A 19945-nucleotide genomic window follows, 5' to 3' on the forward strand; every position below is an offset into this window, starting at 1 on the left:
TGGCTGCCATTCCATATAGGCAGCCCTGGAAAGGCCTCAGGGACTTTTGTGGATGTTTTTGAGCAGAATCCACTCCCTGTTCTCATCTGGTTTCCCTCTTTATTCCCACCTGCAAGTAGATCAGAAGTTGCATCCCTTTCTTTACCTGGCCCATCATCCTACTGTCCTAGGCTTCTGCAAACCCAGGTTTAAGGAGACGGCAGCCCAGACGCCCCAGGGAGCCACAGTGCCACCTTGGGCAGCATCCTGTGTCCCATTAGGAGGGAGGGGTTGGTGCCAGCCCATCCCTGAGCTAGGGTGGTGCAGCCAGGACCACCCCCATCCCATCTCAGGGGGTGGGGGGGAAAGACTTTCCTCCTCCAAAGTACCTTGGAGTCCTTAAATCACTAGGAATGTGTTTCTTCATCTTACGTAGTTTATAGAGAAAGTAGTCCATGAGCAAATATTGACTGAAGGCCGGTTGACCTCTGAGCACAATTGCAGGCACGGTGGAAGGGAGGTAAGAGGAAGAGAGGTTGGAGCTCTCACACTGAGGGAGGCCGATGCCGCCTCCTGAGAAAGGCCCTTGCAAAGATGACGTTGGTAGTGCTGGTGCAGTGCCAAATGCCAGAGGCCTTAGTAAGCAAGACCCCTCCCTCTCTTTTGCTTCTTTTCGTTCTTATTAACAACAAACACCAGCTAATGTGATACATACTGAGTAGAGAAGATGGAGGCCTACAGTGTTATCAATGGAAGACTTGTTTGATTAGTGGGGTTTTAGCTGAATTAAAAGAATGAAGGAGAGACGAGGATTAGGAGAGATTAAGATTGAGGACCTGCATATACATTCACAGAGTAATGAAAGAAACATAGCCTTTGGCCAGTGAATCATGTTGGTAGGAATAGAAGGTCAGGTGGGATGCTTGGACAGAGTGGGATGGGAAGTAGGAGTGGCCGGTGGGTGGAGTGCTCTGAGGGGTCCAAAAGGAAGTGTGACTTATTGTACAGACAGTAAAGAATCATTGCAGTTTCTCGAGCTGGGGATGAAGATGATTTTCGGAGATCTTTATGTTTTCTGAGAGCTGGGCAAGTCGGGGGACAGGAAGACCATCAGGAAGGTCCCTGGGCTCACACTGGGCCTTTCACACGGGTGGTAGTGATGAGCCCAGGGACCAAGGGAGCCAGTGTGTACAGAGAGACCCAAGTAGAACTGGAAACGGGAGACCCCTGGAGGGCCAAAAGAGAGAAGGTTCTAAGCTTAACCTCAGAAGGTCTGGATGGAGGGGAAGCCACTGGTGGCAACAAAACTAGGGAGGGGATTCTTGGTGGTTTTGGGGGACTTGATGAAGTCGCAGCCCCTGAACAGCAGGGTGGGGAAGCTCAGAGAGGTAAGGGCTTCCTTCTTTACATGCCTTCAGGTCAGGGGTTTTAAGCTAAAGAGATGTATTCACCTTCACTGAGGATCATTGTGGAAGGTTGTTTGTAGATATTTCTATCAAACTGAGTCACATCTCTTGTGTAATTCTGTAAATAAATCAAGATTAACTTTGAGGTTTTGAAATTTCGCAAATAAACTGGCTTTGTTCTAAAAAGCACCCCCTTGCTATAATCCCTGTTTTGAATAAAATTAGCCACTCTGATGCTTTTAAACTGATCACAGATGGCCATGTTATGCCTGCATTTGCCTTAGTGCCGAGCAAGACTTAGGCAAAGCCATGTACTGACCTAGAGTTCTGGAGTCCTTGGCCCTGCTGCCTCTGCCTCCCTGGGACCAAGCCTTCGGGCACCCTGTTCTAGAGTGAGTACAGGGCTAAGCCGAGCCATTTTGTCTTGTTTTGGGGGGGACTCTCTGGCTTGAGCTGTGTTGTTTGCTCCCTTTGTCTCCCTGCCCCAGACTGCTGTTCTCCAAAGTGAAGCTGGAGTCCCTCTGCCGGGGCCCGGATGAGGCGCTCCTCACTTGTAAGCACATGTTGCAGATATGGAAATCCTGCTACAACCTCACCAACCCCAGGTAAGAGACCAGCACTACCTGTTCTGTGTGTTTTTCGCGTGGGTCCCTGCCTAACCGTGCCATGTCTGCTCAGCATTCAGCAGGCATTAACCCTGTTGCCCTGTGTACCTCCAGGTCCCCGTGAGCAGCAGATAGTAACAGTGGAGCCTCACACACTCCGTGTCTAAGGGGACTTTCTCCCAGGGGCAATGAAGTCTCCAAGTCATGGGTTCCTTTGGCCTCCGCTGCCGCGATGACCTGTTAGGCTCAATCCACAACTGGTCTCTGCCTGATTTCTCTCACCCAGCAAGCTCCACTGGTCAAGCCTAGCATGCCACTGAAAGACACCAATAAACTCTATCGTGCCCATTTTCAAGTCTTGGGCAGTTTTTCCTGGCATGTATTTAGATTACTAAGTGTGCCCTGCCCTGTGAGGGAAATAGTTTAATGAAAAGGGACCTAGTGATGCCAGTAAATGCAAACAACTGCTTATAAACTCAGAGTATTTTTCAAGTTCTTACATTATGCTCTTCAAAGTCAGGAGCCTAAAAATATGCTACTCAAATCATAACTGCAGTGTGGGTGTGGCTTGCCCAGGGCCACCCCCAGGAGGTGGGCACGCAGGCTGGTGGCCTGGGGAGAAGAAAGGTGGCTGGGCGTTAGGAAAGTAACAGTGCAAGCAGGTTCAGTGTGAGATGTTGTTTTACAAGTTTCTGAACCAGGGCCCTGTTAAGGGGATGGGTCCTTGTGAACTGACCCATCATTAGACAGGCTTGTGACCACAGGCTTCATGGGACAGGGCAGCTAGAAGGGAGGGAGCCAGGCTGGAAAGCCAGCCCGCTGTCCAGTCCCACATCCACCAAGTAGCCAGTTGACTCCTTGCAGAGGTGGAGTGGCAGGAATTCGCCAAGAGCCCCCTTTCTAACCGGGGCCTGTATTACCATCTTCCTCTTGGTGAACAGATAATCAGGAAACTGGCCTTCTTCCTTTTGTGGGTATGTTCTGAAAATAAAGATCTTTTTTTTTTTAAATGCTACTTTTCTTAGTCTGTAAGCAGAAATAGAAAATGCCTATATTTGTGCTCCTTAAAAGCCCCCCGCTCCTGGCCTCTTAGCAGCAACAGGACTTGGGGAAGAGTGTTTGCCACAGGCCCAGCTACCAGGAGATGCTGCGCACGCCAGCTGCTTCCAGCCTGGAGCGAGCTCCTTTGCCTGCACTCCCTTTAGAAATGAGAAAATAAATGCTTTCATGTTGCCAATTTTCCCTCGGTTCTCCACACCTCTCCCACCTCCCCACATTTCCTCCCACTTAGCAACCAAGAATATTGAATGTGAGGAGAAAAAAAAAATAGCAGAATTGGAAAGCTTTTTAAAAATACTTAACCAAATGCCTGGGCTGTGTCCATACTTCCTCCATTTCCTGCAGGATCTCCCAGGGCCGAGCAGAGGAACCCCGGCTCCAGGCACAGTCTGGGAGGGGGGCGGGCGTGGAGGAGGACACACCCGTTCCGAGCTGCTCCCTCCAGCTGCTCCCAAAGCGTTGAGGGAGCGGGTGGTAATGGAGCAGCCCCTTATTAAGGAACTTCCTGCTTGCTTTTTTAACTTTATTTATTTTCTCTGGGATATAAATAAATGTTTCTCCTGTAGCCCTCACCACTGTGCATATTTAGACATCCTCCCATTACGGTCGGGTAAGATGGGACCCTGGCGATGGAATAAAGCATTAGGAGGGCAGGGCTGTGTCCTGACCAGGGGCGGCCCACTGGGCAGGCTCCAGATAAGGCAGTTCTGGATCCAACAGCCTCGAGTCTGTAATCAAGCTACACGGGGCTTTAGAAGAGGGTAGACTGCATGAGCAAGTAAGTGATGAGAAGCATTCCTGCTGAGAAAAATAAAAACTGAGCAGAGAGAGTCTTGGCAGGAGGCGGTTGGTCTCTACCCGGAGAAGGTCCCCAGTGGCTTCCTGGCTGAGGGCACCCTTGTTTCAGAGAGTGTTCAGGCATTGGGGCCGGGGCCTCTGCTCAACCCGCCAGGGCCTCCCACTGTGTCCCCTCCCAGCTCCATCTTGGGGCTGGCACAGGCCACCAGAGCAGTGACACAGTGAGGGACAGAGGAGGACCTGCAGTAGTGGGGCCAGATTGAGAATAGACATAGCTTCCCACTCTGCAGTGCATCCCCCTCCTCTTTGTTTCTGCTTCAAGGAAAATCTCACGGTGAGCTGGTCGCTGAATTGAGCCTTAGACAACTTGCAAAGAGCGTTCCACCTGCCATCTGAGAATGCATCCCACTTGCTGTGAGCAGAATGGTGGGAGGCATTCTCTCAGGTGTTTGCCAAGGTGTTTGTCATTTCAGCAGCCTGGATTAGTTTCCTGACGCCTGCTGTTTTGCATGCGTTTAGAGTAGAAATCCATTTCTTGTTTGGTCTCCCCTCTGTTAGTATAAAGCCCCTTCCGTTCTTGTGCACAGTGACCCAGTGCCTCAGGACAGTGTGACTTCTGACCAGAGACTCACCAGAAGACCCAGCAGCCTTCCTGAACTGAATGCTCCAGCCGTTCAGCCGGGGATGGCAGTCCCCTTCCCTGCACCATCACTGTGCTGGGCCATTTCTATGTTATCTTCAATCCCTGTGTTAGGCTTCCAAGACAGCTACTTCCCATTCTATAGAAAGTAATCAAAGCTAAATATGGCTGAATAACTTGCCTACGTTTTCCCAATTAAATAAGTAACAGAGCTATGATTCAAACCCAGGTCTAACATCAAAGCTCCCACCACCTGTGCTGCCTCTCTGAGTTGATGGCCACCTTCTTTTCCTTTGTTTTTATTTTTTATTGTTAACCACTTCTTTCCCCTGCTTGCCACTGCCACTTTGGCCATCGCCATCATGTAGCCATATAACTGGAAGAAAAGTTTTTCTTCCTCAGTCATCTTTCAATCGCTTAATGAAGGAATAGCACCTAAAGTTAAAAAAAAAAGATTTCTTTGCACTGACTTCAGTCAGAAGTTGGAATCCCCATGTCAGTAGTCACCAGCATTTTGGTGAAGCTTTTCTTTTTATATAACATGCTCTCATTTCATCTTCAAAGCAGCCCCCTAAAGCAGGCAAATGTCTTGTTCTATCATACCCATTTTACTGATGAGAAGATTGAGATTCAGGGATCTTGGGAATTTGCCTTGACTCTTGTAACCCAGCCTGAAGAGGCCTGGAGCAAAACAGATCCCTCTCCCACTTGCCGCTGCTCTGATTTCCTGCCCAAGGCCCCTCTTTTACATCCAGTATTTATGGTGCACCAGGTACTACTGCAGAAGCTGGAGGAGGCTAGGTTGCAACAAGAACTTTAGGGTTCTGACTCCTAGTCCACCACCAGCTTGCCTCTTGTGTTTAATCTAAGTTTGGCTATGGAAGATACAGTTTCCAAGAGAAGCTTCCAGTTTCCAGTATAACTTTAACCATCTTTACAATTGATGCTGAATGTCTAGTCCTCATAGGGAACAGAATTACCTGGGTGTGTATATCTGCATATGTGCTTACATCCCGTGGATTTGGGGTCCTTCCAGTTTCCTCCCCCTTAACCCTGTGCTTGCACCCCTGGCCAGGAGTGGTTTGCCTTCCCATCCTGCTCTCCTTGGGAGGTGCTTCCGGCAGCCAGAGGGCCTGGCAGAGAAGTGAGGTAACTGGACTGTGAGGAGGAAGTGGGTGGTCACCGGAGGTCCGGAAGCAGACAGGGGGAGAAAGGGACACTTCCGTGAGACAGATCAACCAGAGTGAGAGGATAAAGGAGACACAAGGGTTGGCCAAGGCCTCCCATTGCCCCTTCTTCCACATTCTGTGGGTCATAACAAAGGCAAATCTTGACTGATGAATACTCTGCATCCTAAAAGTTGCTTAAACATCCAGCAGAATTCTCATGACAACATTCAGAGAGGAAGCAAAAGCATCCCCATTTTGCATAGTTAATTGCTGCTTATAGACTGTTTGCAAAGGAACTATGGAAGGCAACTAAGGAATGTAACTGAATATGGTTTCTCAACTGGTGGAGAAGAAATAGATTCTGTGTAGTTTTCAGTGTATGAGGGTCACAAGTTAACAATTTGATTATAGTTGGGGCCTAACATTCAGAGGAGGAGGTCCTTAACTCAGCTTTCCCACACCTCCCATCACACCAGAAGGCTAGGAGTAAGTTGTCTTCATAACCTAGCCAGTCATGCTCATCTCAGAATCACATACGTAGGTGTATGTATTGATAATGACACCCAAAGCATGCCTAGAAGCTGTAAGTCTTCAGAATGCTCTGTCAACGTGACCTCAGCTCAGCCCTACCCAGCTGACTTACCTGCCCCTGATAGGGAAGTCACTGAGGCACAGGGAGAGTGGCCTTGCCCAAAGTGACCTACTCCTTCGGGGCAGATGTAGGATAAGGACCCAGATCCCTGGCTGCATTCCAGGACCCACCCAGCATCACACGCGGCAGCCAATCCTGGGCTCTGAAACTTGGGGAGTTAGGAAACCTGGAGGATTATGGCTGAAACAAACACTTGTGATCCACTTCCTCAGATCCGGCTCACCAAAAACCCAGGCAAATCCTGCCTTTGCAATGTCAACGCCTCATTGTGCATCCTTGGGAATCCCCACAGTGTTGGAAAATGTCACTGTATTTTGAGATTACATCCTCTGAAAAACTCCTAAGGGGGAGCCACTGCAATATGCAGATAATAAAGCTTGTAATGTTTTTTTCTATTAAAATACATACATGAACAGGCCAATGCTAGAAATAATCAGTAAGGAATGTGATTGATGAGAATCTGCATGTGCTTTTATGTTGTCTTCTGAGCAGAGACATAATATTGTTTCTCAGTCATGAAAATAATTAATAGAACAGTTTCCAAAAACCGTGAGTCCAGTGATGTAGTAAGTATAGGATGACAAATGGTCGGCACCGAGGCAAGTTTCCTTCTGTTTCCTGTGGATTTCTCTCACTCCATCACTGGACGTGGAAATTGCAGCCTGCAAACCATATTACATTTCATAGTGAATCTTATTTGTGCCACTTAGCAACAGCTGCACAGAGGAAGGAAATTGCGTTCCTTTATTGTAGAATTTGAACTTATTAACAACAACAACAAAGAAAACCCCACTCTCAGAGCCCCCATCCTAAAAATGAAATGGATTTAAAAAAGCACTCAAGACATAAACCTCAAGAGACAGCTCTGATTCTTTTTGGAGCTTCTTTGATGGAATATCACAATAGAAGGGGAAAGAGGAATGTGATTGTTTTTGCTTATAAGCTTCTTAAAATTAAAAACAAAAGCAAAAAATAAGATTCTGTATGAGCGAAGGTCCCTTAACCCTTTTTCATTCCAGTTAGGCCTGATGTGGTCTCCCACGTGGCTTGCCAAGTGAATGGTGCCAAGCCTGTTTTGTAGGAGCAAGCTGGAGAGGGGGATGCCATGCAGGAAGCTGGCAGGAGCACGGGCGTCGAGGCCAGCGCCAAAACCCTGCTGTGTTCTCTCCCGGCCGACTTCTCCCGCCTAGGAACAGTGGACAGGGGCTGCAGCTTCAGCTCTGCCATGACCAGCTCCTGGTGTGACCTCACAACCCCTTTTCCTCAGCTATTAAATAGGGACGCAAACGAGGCTGTGATGGCCCTTTGAGAATAGGGGCCATAGGTTCTCAAATCTGGCTACACATTAGACCCATCTGGGGAACTTTGAAAAATGTCGACTATTCCAGAAATTCTGGTTTGTTTGGGCTGGAGCAGGACCTAGGCATCAGTGACTTTTAGAAATTCCCCAGGTGACTGTGTGTAGCAAGGGCTCAGAATTCCTGTGAGGAGTGTTGGTGCGCAAGGACAACTCCTGGGTGGTGCATTTATGGACTCCGTGAGTCCTAAGATTTCACTGCACAGAATGCCAATCACTTTCCCCCATAGCATGGATGGAGAACCTGGCTTGATGTTTTTGTTTTGGTATCTTGTAATGACGCAAAAGAGGCTAAAATTAGCAAGGGTCTATGGGTGTGGTTAGGCCATGTTTGTGATACTGACTCCTGAAAGGAGTCCCAGGCCGAGCCCGGAAGCAGGATGCTTGTAGTAAATGGAAAGGTGCTGGGGAATGTCGAAGCCCACAGAAGTTGTGACCGCATTTGAGGAGTCGGTATTGGTTGACTCTCTTTCCTTGCCCTGCCCACCCTTCAAATGACTGACATTCATAGCTGTGTTTTGCAGTGATTCTGGACGTGGGAGCAGCCTCTTAGATAGAACCATTGCTGACAGACGACAGCTTAATACAATTACTTTGCCAGACTTCAGCGATCCTGAAACAGGTGAGAATAAAAAGCCAGAGGGGACAAAATGGTGTCAATGAGAAATGTGGGGCCTGGCCCTGAGGGAAGTGGGATGAAGACTGCCAGTGGGATGAAGGCTGCGGGGGGGGGGGGGGGGAACCCTACCGAAACGTTAAATTCTTGATAAGGTGCATTTCCTCCTGTCTTTTGAAGTGTGCGTTCACAGTGGGGAAGTAATATTACTTGCCCAACTCAACTTCTCCAAGTCTTTCCATTTTCCCCCTTGCCCTCAGATCCCCAAATTGGAAACTAAAATGAGATTTTCCCAGCCCCATCAAGCTTCGCCTCTGCTTTTCTGTTCCTCTCTCTCTCTCTTTACATTTCAGACCTTGCTGAAATCAAGGTTTTGATTTCTAATCAGTTGCACAAATGAACACACACTGAGCAAAAAGACCCTGTAGGGAGGCAGGTGCGTTCTGAGCTTCTGACGCTACTGCCCCACGTGCAGCCTGCAATACTTAATGGCCTCTGAGCAAATATTTACCTCTCTTTGTCATCTACCTTTACCCATCTGCCTAAGTACAGAGGAGTGAACGTACCTCTGTAATTTTGTAAACTCCAAACATACAATTCTAATAGTAATAACGACTATGGCTCACCAGACCCACAAAATATAAAGAAATTCCTTCCACTTTGAACCTCAAGAGTAGTAGTTCCGGGGCATCATTTGAAATCTGGTTCCATCGCCTCTGGCCCCACCCTGCAGGGCCCTGTGGGAGGCTGAACTCCTCTCTGGGTTTGCCTAGTTTTTACAGGCTGGCTTCTTGAGAGGAGCCCCCAGGTCCTTCTCCTGCCTTTGTGCCAGGACCCAGCACCTGGCTGCGCCCCTCCAAAAAGAGTCAGAGAGCCACCCTGAGGCATGTACAGCCACCCCCTGGAAAATCTCTGCCCTGGTGGGTGGGAGGGGAGAGCCTCCGGGAGCCAGGTGTGGTGCTTGCCCAGGCTCACAGCTGCCCGCAGACTGCATTCCTATGCTAGGCTCTCTTACCCAATTTGAGAAGTCTGATCCCTGAGCCCTGAGGCTCTTAGGTCCAAAGAGTGCTGGGAATTGGAAGCAGCATGAATTGCCAATTAGTGCAGTTTAGCATGGCTGGCAGCTCCTGTGCAAAACACAGCCTGGGCCACAGGGAAACTCTCCCCTGCAGAAGCCCGGGACTGGGGTGGACCAGGCAGACTCTGACTTGGATTAGCCCAGCAAAGTTCTGCTCGCGGGTCCAGCCCTCCCCATTGCTGGAAAGGGAAGGCCAGGCTGTCAGGACAAGCTGCACAGGTGGCCCGGACACCGGGCTGCAGGAAAAGGTGAAGCTCATTGCCACACCAGCAGCAGCTCTGGCTGATTCAGAACAGTTGCTTGCAGCTGCCGGCTCTGTCTTCCCATTTCACGCCCTCTGAGGATCCTATGAGGACAGTCATACTAAATTCAGACCCCTTTCCTTCCAGCTGGCTTAGACATTAATTTCCTCTGAGGTCCCAAGGCTTTACAGCCACATCACATTGAATACAGATCATGGCAGAAAATATTAGGGGCCCTTGTTACTCATTCTTCCTGTTGCCCTTCGGACATTTTTCTAGAGCCCTCAGGAGCCATCCCCTTCGGGTTAAGCCTTCTCAGATGCCATAGCATCCAAGTGAGGTGTGTCTAGTGGCACAGTTGAATTGGGGGGTTCACTGCCCCCCCCTCTCCTGAGTGGCATTTATGCCCCACTCTCTCACGCATGCCCCCTGCAAGCCCAAGTGCTTGGCATATGGATCGCGGGTGCGGGTGCCCTGGAACAGGAGGAGAAACCGCAGCCTCCTCGGCACTGGCCAGTGACCATTTCACTGTGGTTGTTGTGCCTCCACCGGAGCTCCCCAACACCTCCTTCACCAGCCCTGCCCCCAGAGCCCCAAATCATTGGTTCCACACCACCAGAAATCAGAAAAATGGAAGGCCATGTTGGGAGGCCTTGCCAATTGCAGGCTAGTTATAAATGAGGGTAAGACATTCTGAAATAATTTAAATCAAAGATTCTTAAAAATTAGGAAGACTCACCAAAAAATGGAAAAGATGCCTCCCTCTTGATTAATAAAACCCAATTTGTGTAGTTATGCTCAGTGGGCAGTCACAGGAGGGCCAGCACATCCTTATCCGTGCACTGTCTGATGGCCTGTCTTGTGAACAACCCACAGATTTTTTTAAGACTCAGATTCAGAAGGTACCCTGAGAAGTTTTGCTTCAATCCCTGTCCCTCCACCTAAAGGTACCCATTTTTATTAGCTTTTTGTTTGCCCTTTCAGTGTTTTTCTCATGCAAATAAGCACAGATATTATTTCCTATGTCCTTTATGTAAGAAATAGCATACTGTACATATACACTCTGTATGTATACTGTCCAGCACCTGGCTTCCTCACTTCACAGCATCTCTGAAAGCCCCTCCTTATTCATCCGTGGACAACACCTTCATCCTTTTTTCCGGCACACGTGTTCCATGGTGCACGGATACACATTCTGCACTCGCCCATGCATTGCGACCTCAGCCACATTCCCTGCCTTTGCTGTAGTTTTCAGTCCCTGTGAGCAAGGAGGCTGGCTGACGTGGAATATCCACTGCAGCACTGCTCGTTTAGGAAAGCATCTGGGCTGTGAAGAAAAAGAAAGGAGCTTATCTCAGGTCAAAGCAGTCCCGAATCCACACAGCCACGGTTGTGTCCGAGTGGGCAGACTCCCAGGCAGAGCCCGGGGTGGCCTCCCACCGTCACCAGCCTGCCCATCCTGAATCTGTGCAGACAGACTCCTTGAAGCCACAGGCCCCTTGGGGTCGTTTGTTTTTATGGTCCAGACCTAAAATTTATTTCCTTTTATTTTTTTATTGTCTGCTGTGGAAAATTTTCAAAAATGCCAAAATAAAGATACCATTATAATGAATCCCCATGTACCTATTGCCAACCTTCAATAATTAGTATCATTTTTTCACACATATGTCCCATCCCACACTTAATTTTTATAGTGTTTTAAGGCAGAGCCCAGACATCATATTTCACCTATTAAAATTTCAATATATATGTCAAACAGATAAGAACTTAAAAAATATATAATATATAATACCACTATTCATCTGGGTCATTATAAAGTGCAGGCTCAGTGTTTTTGATTTCGGAAATGGTTCATTAACTAGAATATGGGTTTCCATCTCTGACATTATCCCTGTGCAGTGGAATAACATAAAGGGAATCCCTGTCTAAAAGCTTTGGACTGACCAAGTCCGCTGTGACTAAGATGTTGGCTTAATTAAATGGATGGCAAACTGAAAAAGACCCCTTAATGAATGTGATTTCCCTTCCAATATCACCTCTGGCTCCCCTCCCCACCCCACCTCTGTCATTTAATAGGTCCCAGCTCTGGAAAAAGAGGAATCAAATGGAGTGACAGTCCTAACTTTGAAGTTATGAGTCATTTTCTTAGGAATAAGTTGGTAGTTCCTTGAACAGAGGTTGAAAAAAGATTTTTGTCTCCCTTTTGCCTTCAAAACAAGATGTGGAATAAGGAGAGTTATCTTTAATCATTTGTAGATATTACCAGACATTTATCCAAAGCAAAATAATTTTTTTAAATTTGAAAGTTGGGTCCCTTTTGTCTGGGCAGATTTTTAATTGTCACTGTGGTGGTCCCCTATCTCTGTGTATCTCTCCAGCTATAAGACAGGAAGATGGCAATTAACAGCTTCCTTTTCAAAGTGCCCGGCCAACACACCCAACCGAAGACAATTTAGAAAGCTTAGCACTCCATCATCCCGATGCTGGGACCATGGCATACTGTTGCACCTAGGAAAACCCTAGTTTTCAAGAAAACTTTGTATTCTTTGAAAGAACAAATCTAGGAAGAGTCCATCTTTCCAATTGAAAAGCAAATCATCTCCTCTAGAATATCCTGGATATTTTAAGTTAAAGATGTATTCTTTTCAGTGGATCATATGCTGAATCTGTGCCCAGGTAAATGAGTTATTTTTATTCCATGGTGTTGTTGCAGAACAATTAAATAACCAGTGGAAAAAAACAACATATTTGTTTTCTTCAAAAAGCACTTGTATTCTATTGTCCAGTAGAGGAATGATTGTGTATTACATGACCTCATTTTCTTTGCAGCTTATGTGAGTATATAAAAGTTAGTTTTCTTCTTTGTGTTTCTAAAGTTTTTTTTGCCTTTATCCTTTTTTTTTTCTCTTTCACTTTTTTAGTGTCAGATTCCTCCTCCTCCTCTTCTCTTTCAAGAACCGAATCTCCTCTCCACCTGTTTGTATCTTCTCATCTTCATTCTCATCCCAAACCCGACACCTTTGTGTGGCCCCCTGCAGCTCATTCATTCAGTGACCCGGGTCCCCGCCAGCAACCCCCTCTGTGTAAACATGGTTTTTGGTTTTTCCATTCTTGTTAGACTTGCTACATTTGCCTGATGTTTCGTTTTCTGATAATCTTCCTAACTGATAAGCTGGATAGGAAACTCCATCAAATTTATCTGAGAGAAAATCTTGCTAAGTGGAAAATCCAAAAGCTGTCTGGGGCAGGAGACATTAGTGCCCAAGTTCCAACATCCTCTTTGAAAAGTAAAGGAAACCTATTTTGATAAGAAAAAACAGAAGCTTTTCTAGAATAGTGCTTCTAGTTCTTGGGTACATCTGTGCTTTCCTTGGGGTTGATATAAATATGTAAAAATCCTATTTTTAACAGGCCTATTAGAATATTTTGCAAATAATAATTTATTCCGAAGTATTTTTGTTTTCAAAGTAGAAATTAATTCAACAAGTATGTAGTAATCAAGGTAGTAGTCTAAGAATAATGGCCATATACCCTATAAATATGTGGTTCTCAAACTTTGCTGTGCATTAAAATCACACGGAGAGCTTTGAAAACTGCAGAGCCCCTGGGCCCCCACCTACAGTTTATGATTCCAGAGGCCTGGGGAGGGGCCCAGGAATCTGGATTTATAAAAGACCCACATATAATTCCGATGCCAGTGGGTTGTGCACTACATTTTGAGAAACAATGCTATAAATTGTTTTCCATTTGCAAGAAAGGAAAATGTAGGGTCTGTGTCATGGAACTATGCAGGAAAATTAAATATTTTAATCCAATCTTGGCTTTTAAATAACATGTAAATTTGAAAGCCTGTTTTCAGGAACCTGTCTATTAAAAAGAAAAAGAGATCCCTGTATTAAAATGAAACCCTGGTTGATAAAGTCCTTAAATGGGGCCTACATATGGATCTTACCAGTGAGACCACCCTTGTGTTTTTTTCACTCATTTATTTAATGTTCATTTTACTGGCAGCACTGCCAGAATGTCTTAATCTTTACATCCATGATTTATAAGTCTGCATCTTTGTTCCAAATGCTGAGTTATATGCTGAACCAAAGTTCTTGAGGGGAACCGCTGCCAGAAAGAACTCCTTTCTCTAATCTTTTGGATGACCAACCTGCTCTGTTAAACTTGCACACAAAGTCGGGGCAGGCAGGAGGCTATCTTCTAAAATAAATCATTCAAACCGCAAATGGTTTGAATTGACCTTACTTATCTGCATATTAAGTGTTCTGAACTTTGTCTTCAATGGCCATCCCCATTTTATGAACTGGGAGATGAAGATAATGTTTATAAACTTCTAATGTTTTTAATTCAATTAAAATAGACATTTTCCCCTTAATACAATGCCTAGGGATGACTGCCAATTTCAGTTTTTCAGAAAAATCATTTTTTACATTGACTTCTGCCCAGATTTGTTTTGTTTTTAATGGTATCTTACTGTTCTGGAATCACATTTTATGTTCCCACTGCCCCATCCACTCTTGTCTGGACTACAAAGCCACCTACTTCCCCACCCTACCAGTATGCCTCATGTGGAATCTCAGAGAGCTCCGTGCTCCTTTCCGCCTTTGAAGACTGAAGTCTCATTCTTCCAGTGGGGCACTCAATCTCAGATTAATTAGCAAATTGTGAGAGTGACCAGCACCCTTGGGCTTTCCGCTGAATGTACTGTGGCCCAAGCAGTGCTCAATTGTTTATTCTTTGTGAAGCTGTGAGTCATCTTCCCATCTTCAGGGTGTGTCTGCCTAGCCAGTAACCAGGTGTTTTAACTAAGACCGAAGCGCTCAAGAATCTCTTTTCCCCTACAGATATGACATTTAGAAAAGGAGAAAACATGCCATACATTACTGATAAATGTAGAATTTCTTGATTAAAACTGTAATGGATTTGAATTCCGACTCTTCCCGTTAGGACAGATAGCCAAGACCCAAAGTTTGGTGAACTGATCCTTTGACTTCACAGGAATGAAAACTAGCCCAACCCTACACAGGGTTGGAATCGTAATTAGATTAATGTGTGGAAAGATCTGAAAACTGCTTGATTCTTTTTCCTTTCCCCTCGGAATTTCCTGCCCTGGAAACAAAGCATATTACATGAGTTGATCAGCTTTCATGTGCTGGGTGAACATTTAAATGGAGGAGGGAATGCCCAGTCGGCCTTTCTTTGGTTTAAAAAAAAGATATCATTGTTAGTGGAAAAACAGGTGTCACTCTTGAATTGAAATCCGATTCCAGACTGCCAGACTTACAGTTGGAAGGTTATTAGAACTCTATTTGCATTTTTAGCCTTGATTTTGATTTTTCAAATGTTTTGTTTCTTGGTTTTAATTTTTGGTTTGATTTGTTGTTCCAAGGCAACTCTCCAGAAGTATACTTTCATGGTTTTCCCTCCCTTTTTTCAGTTAGTAAGTAGTTTACCAATATATCTATTAATCTTTCTGAGGGTCTCCAGAGGCACGCTTCCCTCCACCATGGAACGTGTGTTGTGGTTATTGATTGTTAAGAATGTTGATATGCGTGGTCATTAAGCTGCCACCTGCTTGCCCACTCTGCCACCTGGGCCCCATCCCCCACAGCTTGGGTATAAATACTGAGGAGGCAGTACTTGTCTGGGAGGGACTACAGGAGAAGGCACTGCAGGGAAGATGTCAATGGGTTGGTGGGCAGTAGACTGGTTAGCAGCCTGAGACACCCAGCTTCCACCGTGTAGGTCGTTTGCAAATTTGGGGTAGAGGGAACCAGTAGAATCTTGAAATTCTTTTCCAGTTCAACCATTATTGCTGCATAGAAGACCAATTCTAATAACTAATTTTCCTAAAAGAAGTTAAACAGACATCCTCCAACTTGGACTACATCTACCAAAATGTAAAGGCAACTGAGCAATTTCTTGAGGTAGGACTAGTGTTTTAGGTAGTATTCTTTTAAAGAGTTAGTGAATTACACTTTCTAAAGCATGTTTCCTAGGCTACTGATTCTCTCCAGCCAAATATTTTGGGAAAATAGTATATCTCCCTTTTAGTGACTCATAGTTCAAATTAACACATTAAAGGCTCTGAGAAGTTCTGCAATTAAAAAGACTCTAACCTTTGACCCAGTGTTCCCAAGCTAATTTCATCATTTTTTCCACTCTGTGAAATCAGTGTTCCAGGGACTGTAGTTTGGGAAATATTATTGTGTATGATCTGGTTTCAAAGGTCAGGAAACCTGGGCTCAAGGGCCAGTTCTACAGAGGAACCCAGGCAATTCACTCTCTCTGGGCCTTAGTTCCCTCATCTGTAATAATAGAAGTTTACTAATTACGCTGTTCGCCCATGCCTGTTTGGTTTGTCAGTAGCTCCTCCTGATTTCAAGCCTCCGTCAGGGACCCTTCTCCCTGAGCTACAGTCGGGGCAGCTAGTGGGAAGTGAGTCACCAGGTGGGAACAGTCAAGTTGGAATACAGCTGCCACGGCTCTCCATGCTGCTGTCACTCCTTAGACTCGGTCCCCAGGTGCCCCCAATCTTGAGTGTCTAACATTCATCACGTTGGAGAGAAACATGTGTTGATGTTTTATTCTCTCCAAGAACGGGCTGAAATCAAGAATGCAACTTGGGTCTTTGGCGTAGTTTTTCTTATCACTGTTTCTGGTACAACTGCTGTTCTCTTTAGGAATGTATAACCAGGAGAAGAGAATAAACAGATTAATGAAAAAACACTTCCCAAATGAAGTCTTGAGAAGTAAACTCAAGATAATTTTTTCTTTTATGGCTAGCATTTTGACTTAACATTTTCTAACATTTGAAAATGTGTATCATCAGAAAGTAACTAGTCAGGTGGTGTGTTTCACTCCTTGCCCCTGCTTAACAATAAAATAGTCTTTAAACAAGATTGAATGAAATTATAGGAGATTGATATCACTAGTAATTAGCACTCAAAGTTGAGTATGTGTCCAGTAATTAGATGTCATCCAAATCTGGGGGGCTTGTCTCATGCTGCATTCAAAGACAAACGCAGCCTTCCCCAGGCAGAGGGCACTTCAGTCCAGAGACACAGCCTCATGAATATGCAGTGGGGAGGGTTTCAGAAGAGATGGAAGCATCTGCCCGGTGTAGTCCTCCAGAAGGTACTGTCTCCAGCCCAGAGCCCCGAGCAGCTCACTGACAGCTGGCGTCTGCCTGCATGCTTGTGAACGGCTTCCCTCCACGCTTTCCGTGTGACCACCTGGCCCTGCCAACACCTGCCAGCAGCATGCTGGGCTGCCCTGCATGCCCACTGCTGACCGCATAGCCCAGTCTCCCCTGCCTCAGTGGGATCCTTCCCTAAAGCTTTCCCTGGAAAGAACTCTCTCCTTTCAGGGGACCCACATCCTGTCAGGTTTAAAGTGTGCTTGATACTCTGTTAAAGTCGTTTGGAAATTGTGACCTTGTCTTGGGACCGTGGGTTTTGCTGTCCTGTTTTACTTGGCTGTTTTGATCTCTTTTCCACTCGGTGAAAAAAAGGGAAGTATCGACTAGGATGGTGAGCAAAGTTATTAGAGGAATCCACAAGCAGGAATCCTAATAGAGGCAGTTGGGCAGCACCAGGCAGTTGCCTGTAAAGCCACTACAACCCCAACATGTGGGTGGCAGAGCTTACGGAATGAGAAATGTGGAAGGGGATCTCTGACGGGACAGTGTAAGGAGCCCACCACCCCCAAACCAGCCTCTGCAGTAGCACAGGGCTAGGTCCGGCAAGGAGGGCAGGTGTCCTGGGGCCCGAGGTGGTACGTTTAATGTGAAAGAAAGATACAGATAAATATGCGTAACTGGAGGGTTGAAGTGAGTGGATTCTCCCATCTCCCAACCCCTTGAGAAAATGAATAATCCCTATTCACCTGCCACAACCTTTGGCCCAAAGCCGTTCTGGTCCGCAGAGACCAGGGGGCAGGTGTGAAAAGGTCCCTGGGCTGCCAGTGGTATGCAGGACTGGACCAAATTACTTTCAAGCCTTATCTTGAACAAATTATTTTCCTGTTAAACATGAAAAGTTACAAGCAAAGCTCTCTGGCAGGTGCTGAGTCATTCAGATTGCTGCTTAGAATTCAGGGTCTTTACAAGTGGAATTTCTGCTCTTTTTAATTGGGGGATGCAGCTTTGAAGAACTGGAAGCTGAATAAATTCTTTTGACAGGTAGTACTGAGTCACTTCATGACTGAGGGAAAATAAGGGCAGAGCTTCTTTGGCAGTGGTGGTTTCTGTGCGCCCGTTGCTGGAGCGGCTCGGTTTGTGTTCAGAGAAACGGGGGGCGGGCAGATGTCTGCTACTACAGCATTAGGCAGAGAGGATGTGGGGGGACAAGCAGAGAAATGCTTCTTGGGGCACAGCCCCATGCACCGTCATCTCCCCATATACAAGCACGTGGGCCATCCATGAAGTCTGGGCTGAGCGAACACACGTCAGTTGTGTCCACTGCTGTCTACTTGGTAGAGAGTTTTTTTCCCCCCACACATAACAGTTGTCCCTTGTTCTGGACTGATGCTCACAAATCACTAGGTGGGCAGAGTGTCATCTGAGATCGTTTATCTTCATGCTGTGACGAGAGGAGGGGAGAGGGGAGCGGCCATCATTCAGATTACAGCTGCTTCCTAATGCTACCAGGACAGTCAAAGGATAGCCTGAAATATAAACATACGCCATGCATTCAGTGACCCTGCTTGTGACAAGACAGGGCTATCAAACATAACCAAACAACACAACTTATTTTGCCTTTTGCTTAACAAAATTATCTGGCTCTGAGATCCCTGTGAATGATGAGCTTTGAATGAAATAGAGTTCATAAGTGGTTGCTGTGTTTGAGGTCTATGTGAAATTAACCGCAGGTGTAATGTGCTTTGGAAAAGATAATGGTTCAAGGCTTCAGCTGCAAAGGCAATCTGAGCTGGCTTCCCAGAGTCCTCCTTGTGCAGGGCTTCTCAACAAGCTTCAGCAGGTGGTAGGAGGGTGGGTCAGACAACCTCGGGCGGGGTTCAGAGCTTTCGGGCGGGGTTCAGAGCTTGGACTTCCTGAGGTCCGTGGCCTTGACTGCTGGTCCTCCTGGCTCACGGGGAAATGCCTTTTCATGCAGTTCCTGGTTCCTCTCTGTTGCCTTTCCCCTCCTCACCCCCACACACAGTGGTCCAGGGGACCCCAGATGAAAACCCTGGATGGAGGGCTCAGAGCAGTTCTTCAAGTGGGCATCTTGCCTTTTTGCATCAAGTGTGGCAGATGGCATTCCAGGCATCTGGCTGGGAAGGAACAGAAAGCAGACGGTGTGAGGAACTAGAGATCTCACCTTATTGCCCCCTGGGCCATTTGGACCATTAGGTCACAGAACCTAGGATGGATCTTAGGACCTGCTCTCACCTGCCTGGGTCAGCCTGTAGTCCAGCTGACTTTGCAGTGACTTTTCAGAGTTGCTGTGTCCTGTGGCTGAGGGACTTGGTGGAGCATAATAGCTGCTCAGCCCTCAGGGTTCCGACAACGATAGGCACTTCTCAGTAATGATAAATAAGAGATGCCCAACAGCCGGGCACTTTCCCAGCCTTACCTACTGAACATGGTTATTTGGAAGTTTGTTTCTTTAGAGTCCTGAACTTCAAATTAGAAGTAGATTTTACATTCCTCCCTCTGTTTTTTAAGCCTCAGTTTGTCCATTTCCCTTGGACTAATGACCCTCTTCACCCCTCTGTACACTGTAGGAATACACTTGCTTTGTGAGACAGGAAAGGGTTACCTTAAAAGCATATTGGGTAGAACTAGTATTTCTAATTGTTTACCTACATAAACCAAAATCTATTTTGATATAGTATCTATTTGGACACTTATTTCAATCCTATGAAATAGTAAGATAAAGTTGTTTATCTTTTAAATTGATATATCCATTCTGATTCATAATGATTTTCCTTTATTTCTGCCAAATTCTAATCCAGTCAAAGAATTCATTGTTAGTACTAGGAATAATGAACATTAACTATTAAATAATTTTACCATTAGTCACTTGCTATTATTAACATCAAAATGCTCAAACATCCATCCCCAGTCCAGAACATGAAGGGTCTCTGCCCTTGTGAAATGTGTGTAAAAAGGGGTTGACCAGGAAGGAAACATTATTTGATAAACCTGTTATTTCCACATTTACTGTGGGCTGGTTCTAGAAATGGGGAAAGTCACTAACTGGTACAGTGTTTAACTATATGCCACTGTCATTTGTAGGCCAGGTAGTTGGAAGTGATGACAGTCGTACTAAGAAGCCCTTGAGATGGAAATTTCTGGCCTCTGAGCTGTTGTAGGAAAGGGCAGTAGAGCAG

General features: G+C 46.0%; 1 protein-coding gene across 9 annotated transcripts in view; it reads left to right on the plus strand.

Moving 5' to 3' along the window:
- TTC7B (tetratricopeptide repeat domain 7B) overlaps positions 1 to 19945 on the plus strand; it is a 227149-nt gene that overhangs the window by 159148 nt on the left and 48056 nt on the right. For 5 of the 9 annotated variants that reach the window (XM_073241981.1, XM_036991605.2, XM_073241982.1 and 2 more), the window contains 4 exons: positions 1874 to 1990; positions 8190 to 8287; positions 12523 to 12684; positions 14997 to 15047. In XM_073241981.1, the coding sequence (XP_073098082.1) occupies positions 1874 to 1990; positions 8190 to 8287; positions 12523 to 12684; positions 14997 to 15047 (428 nt within the window). Of the gene's footprint in view, positions 1 to 1873; positions 1991 to 8189; positions 8288 to 12250; positions 12278 to 12522; positions 12685 to 14996; positions 15048 to 19945 lie in introns of all 9 variants that reach the window. The other 4 variants (XM_073241983.1, XM_036991606.2, XM_036991607.2 and 1 more) reach the window with 4 other exon arrangements.

This window comes from Manis javanica, chromosome 8 (genome assembly GCF_040802235.1).
Source record: "Manis javanica isolate MJ-LG chromosome 8, MJ_LKY, whole genome shotgun sequence".
NCBI lineage: Eukaryota > Metazoa > Chordata > Mammalia > Pholidota > Manidae > Manis > Manis javanica.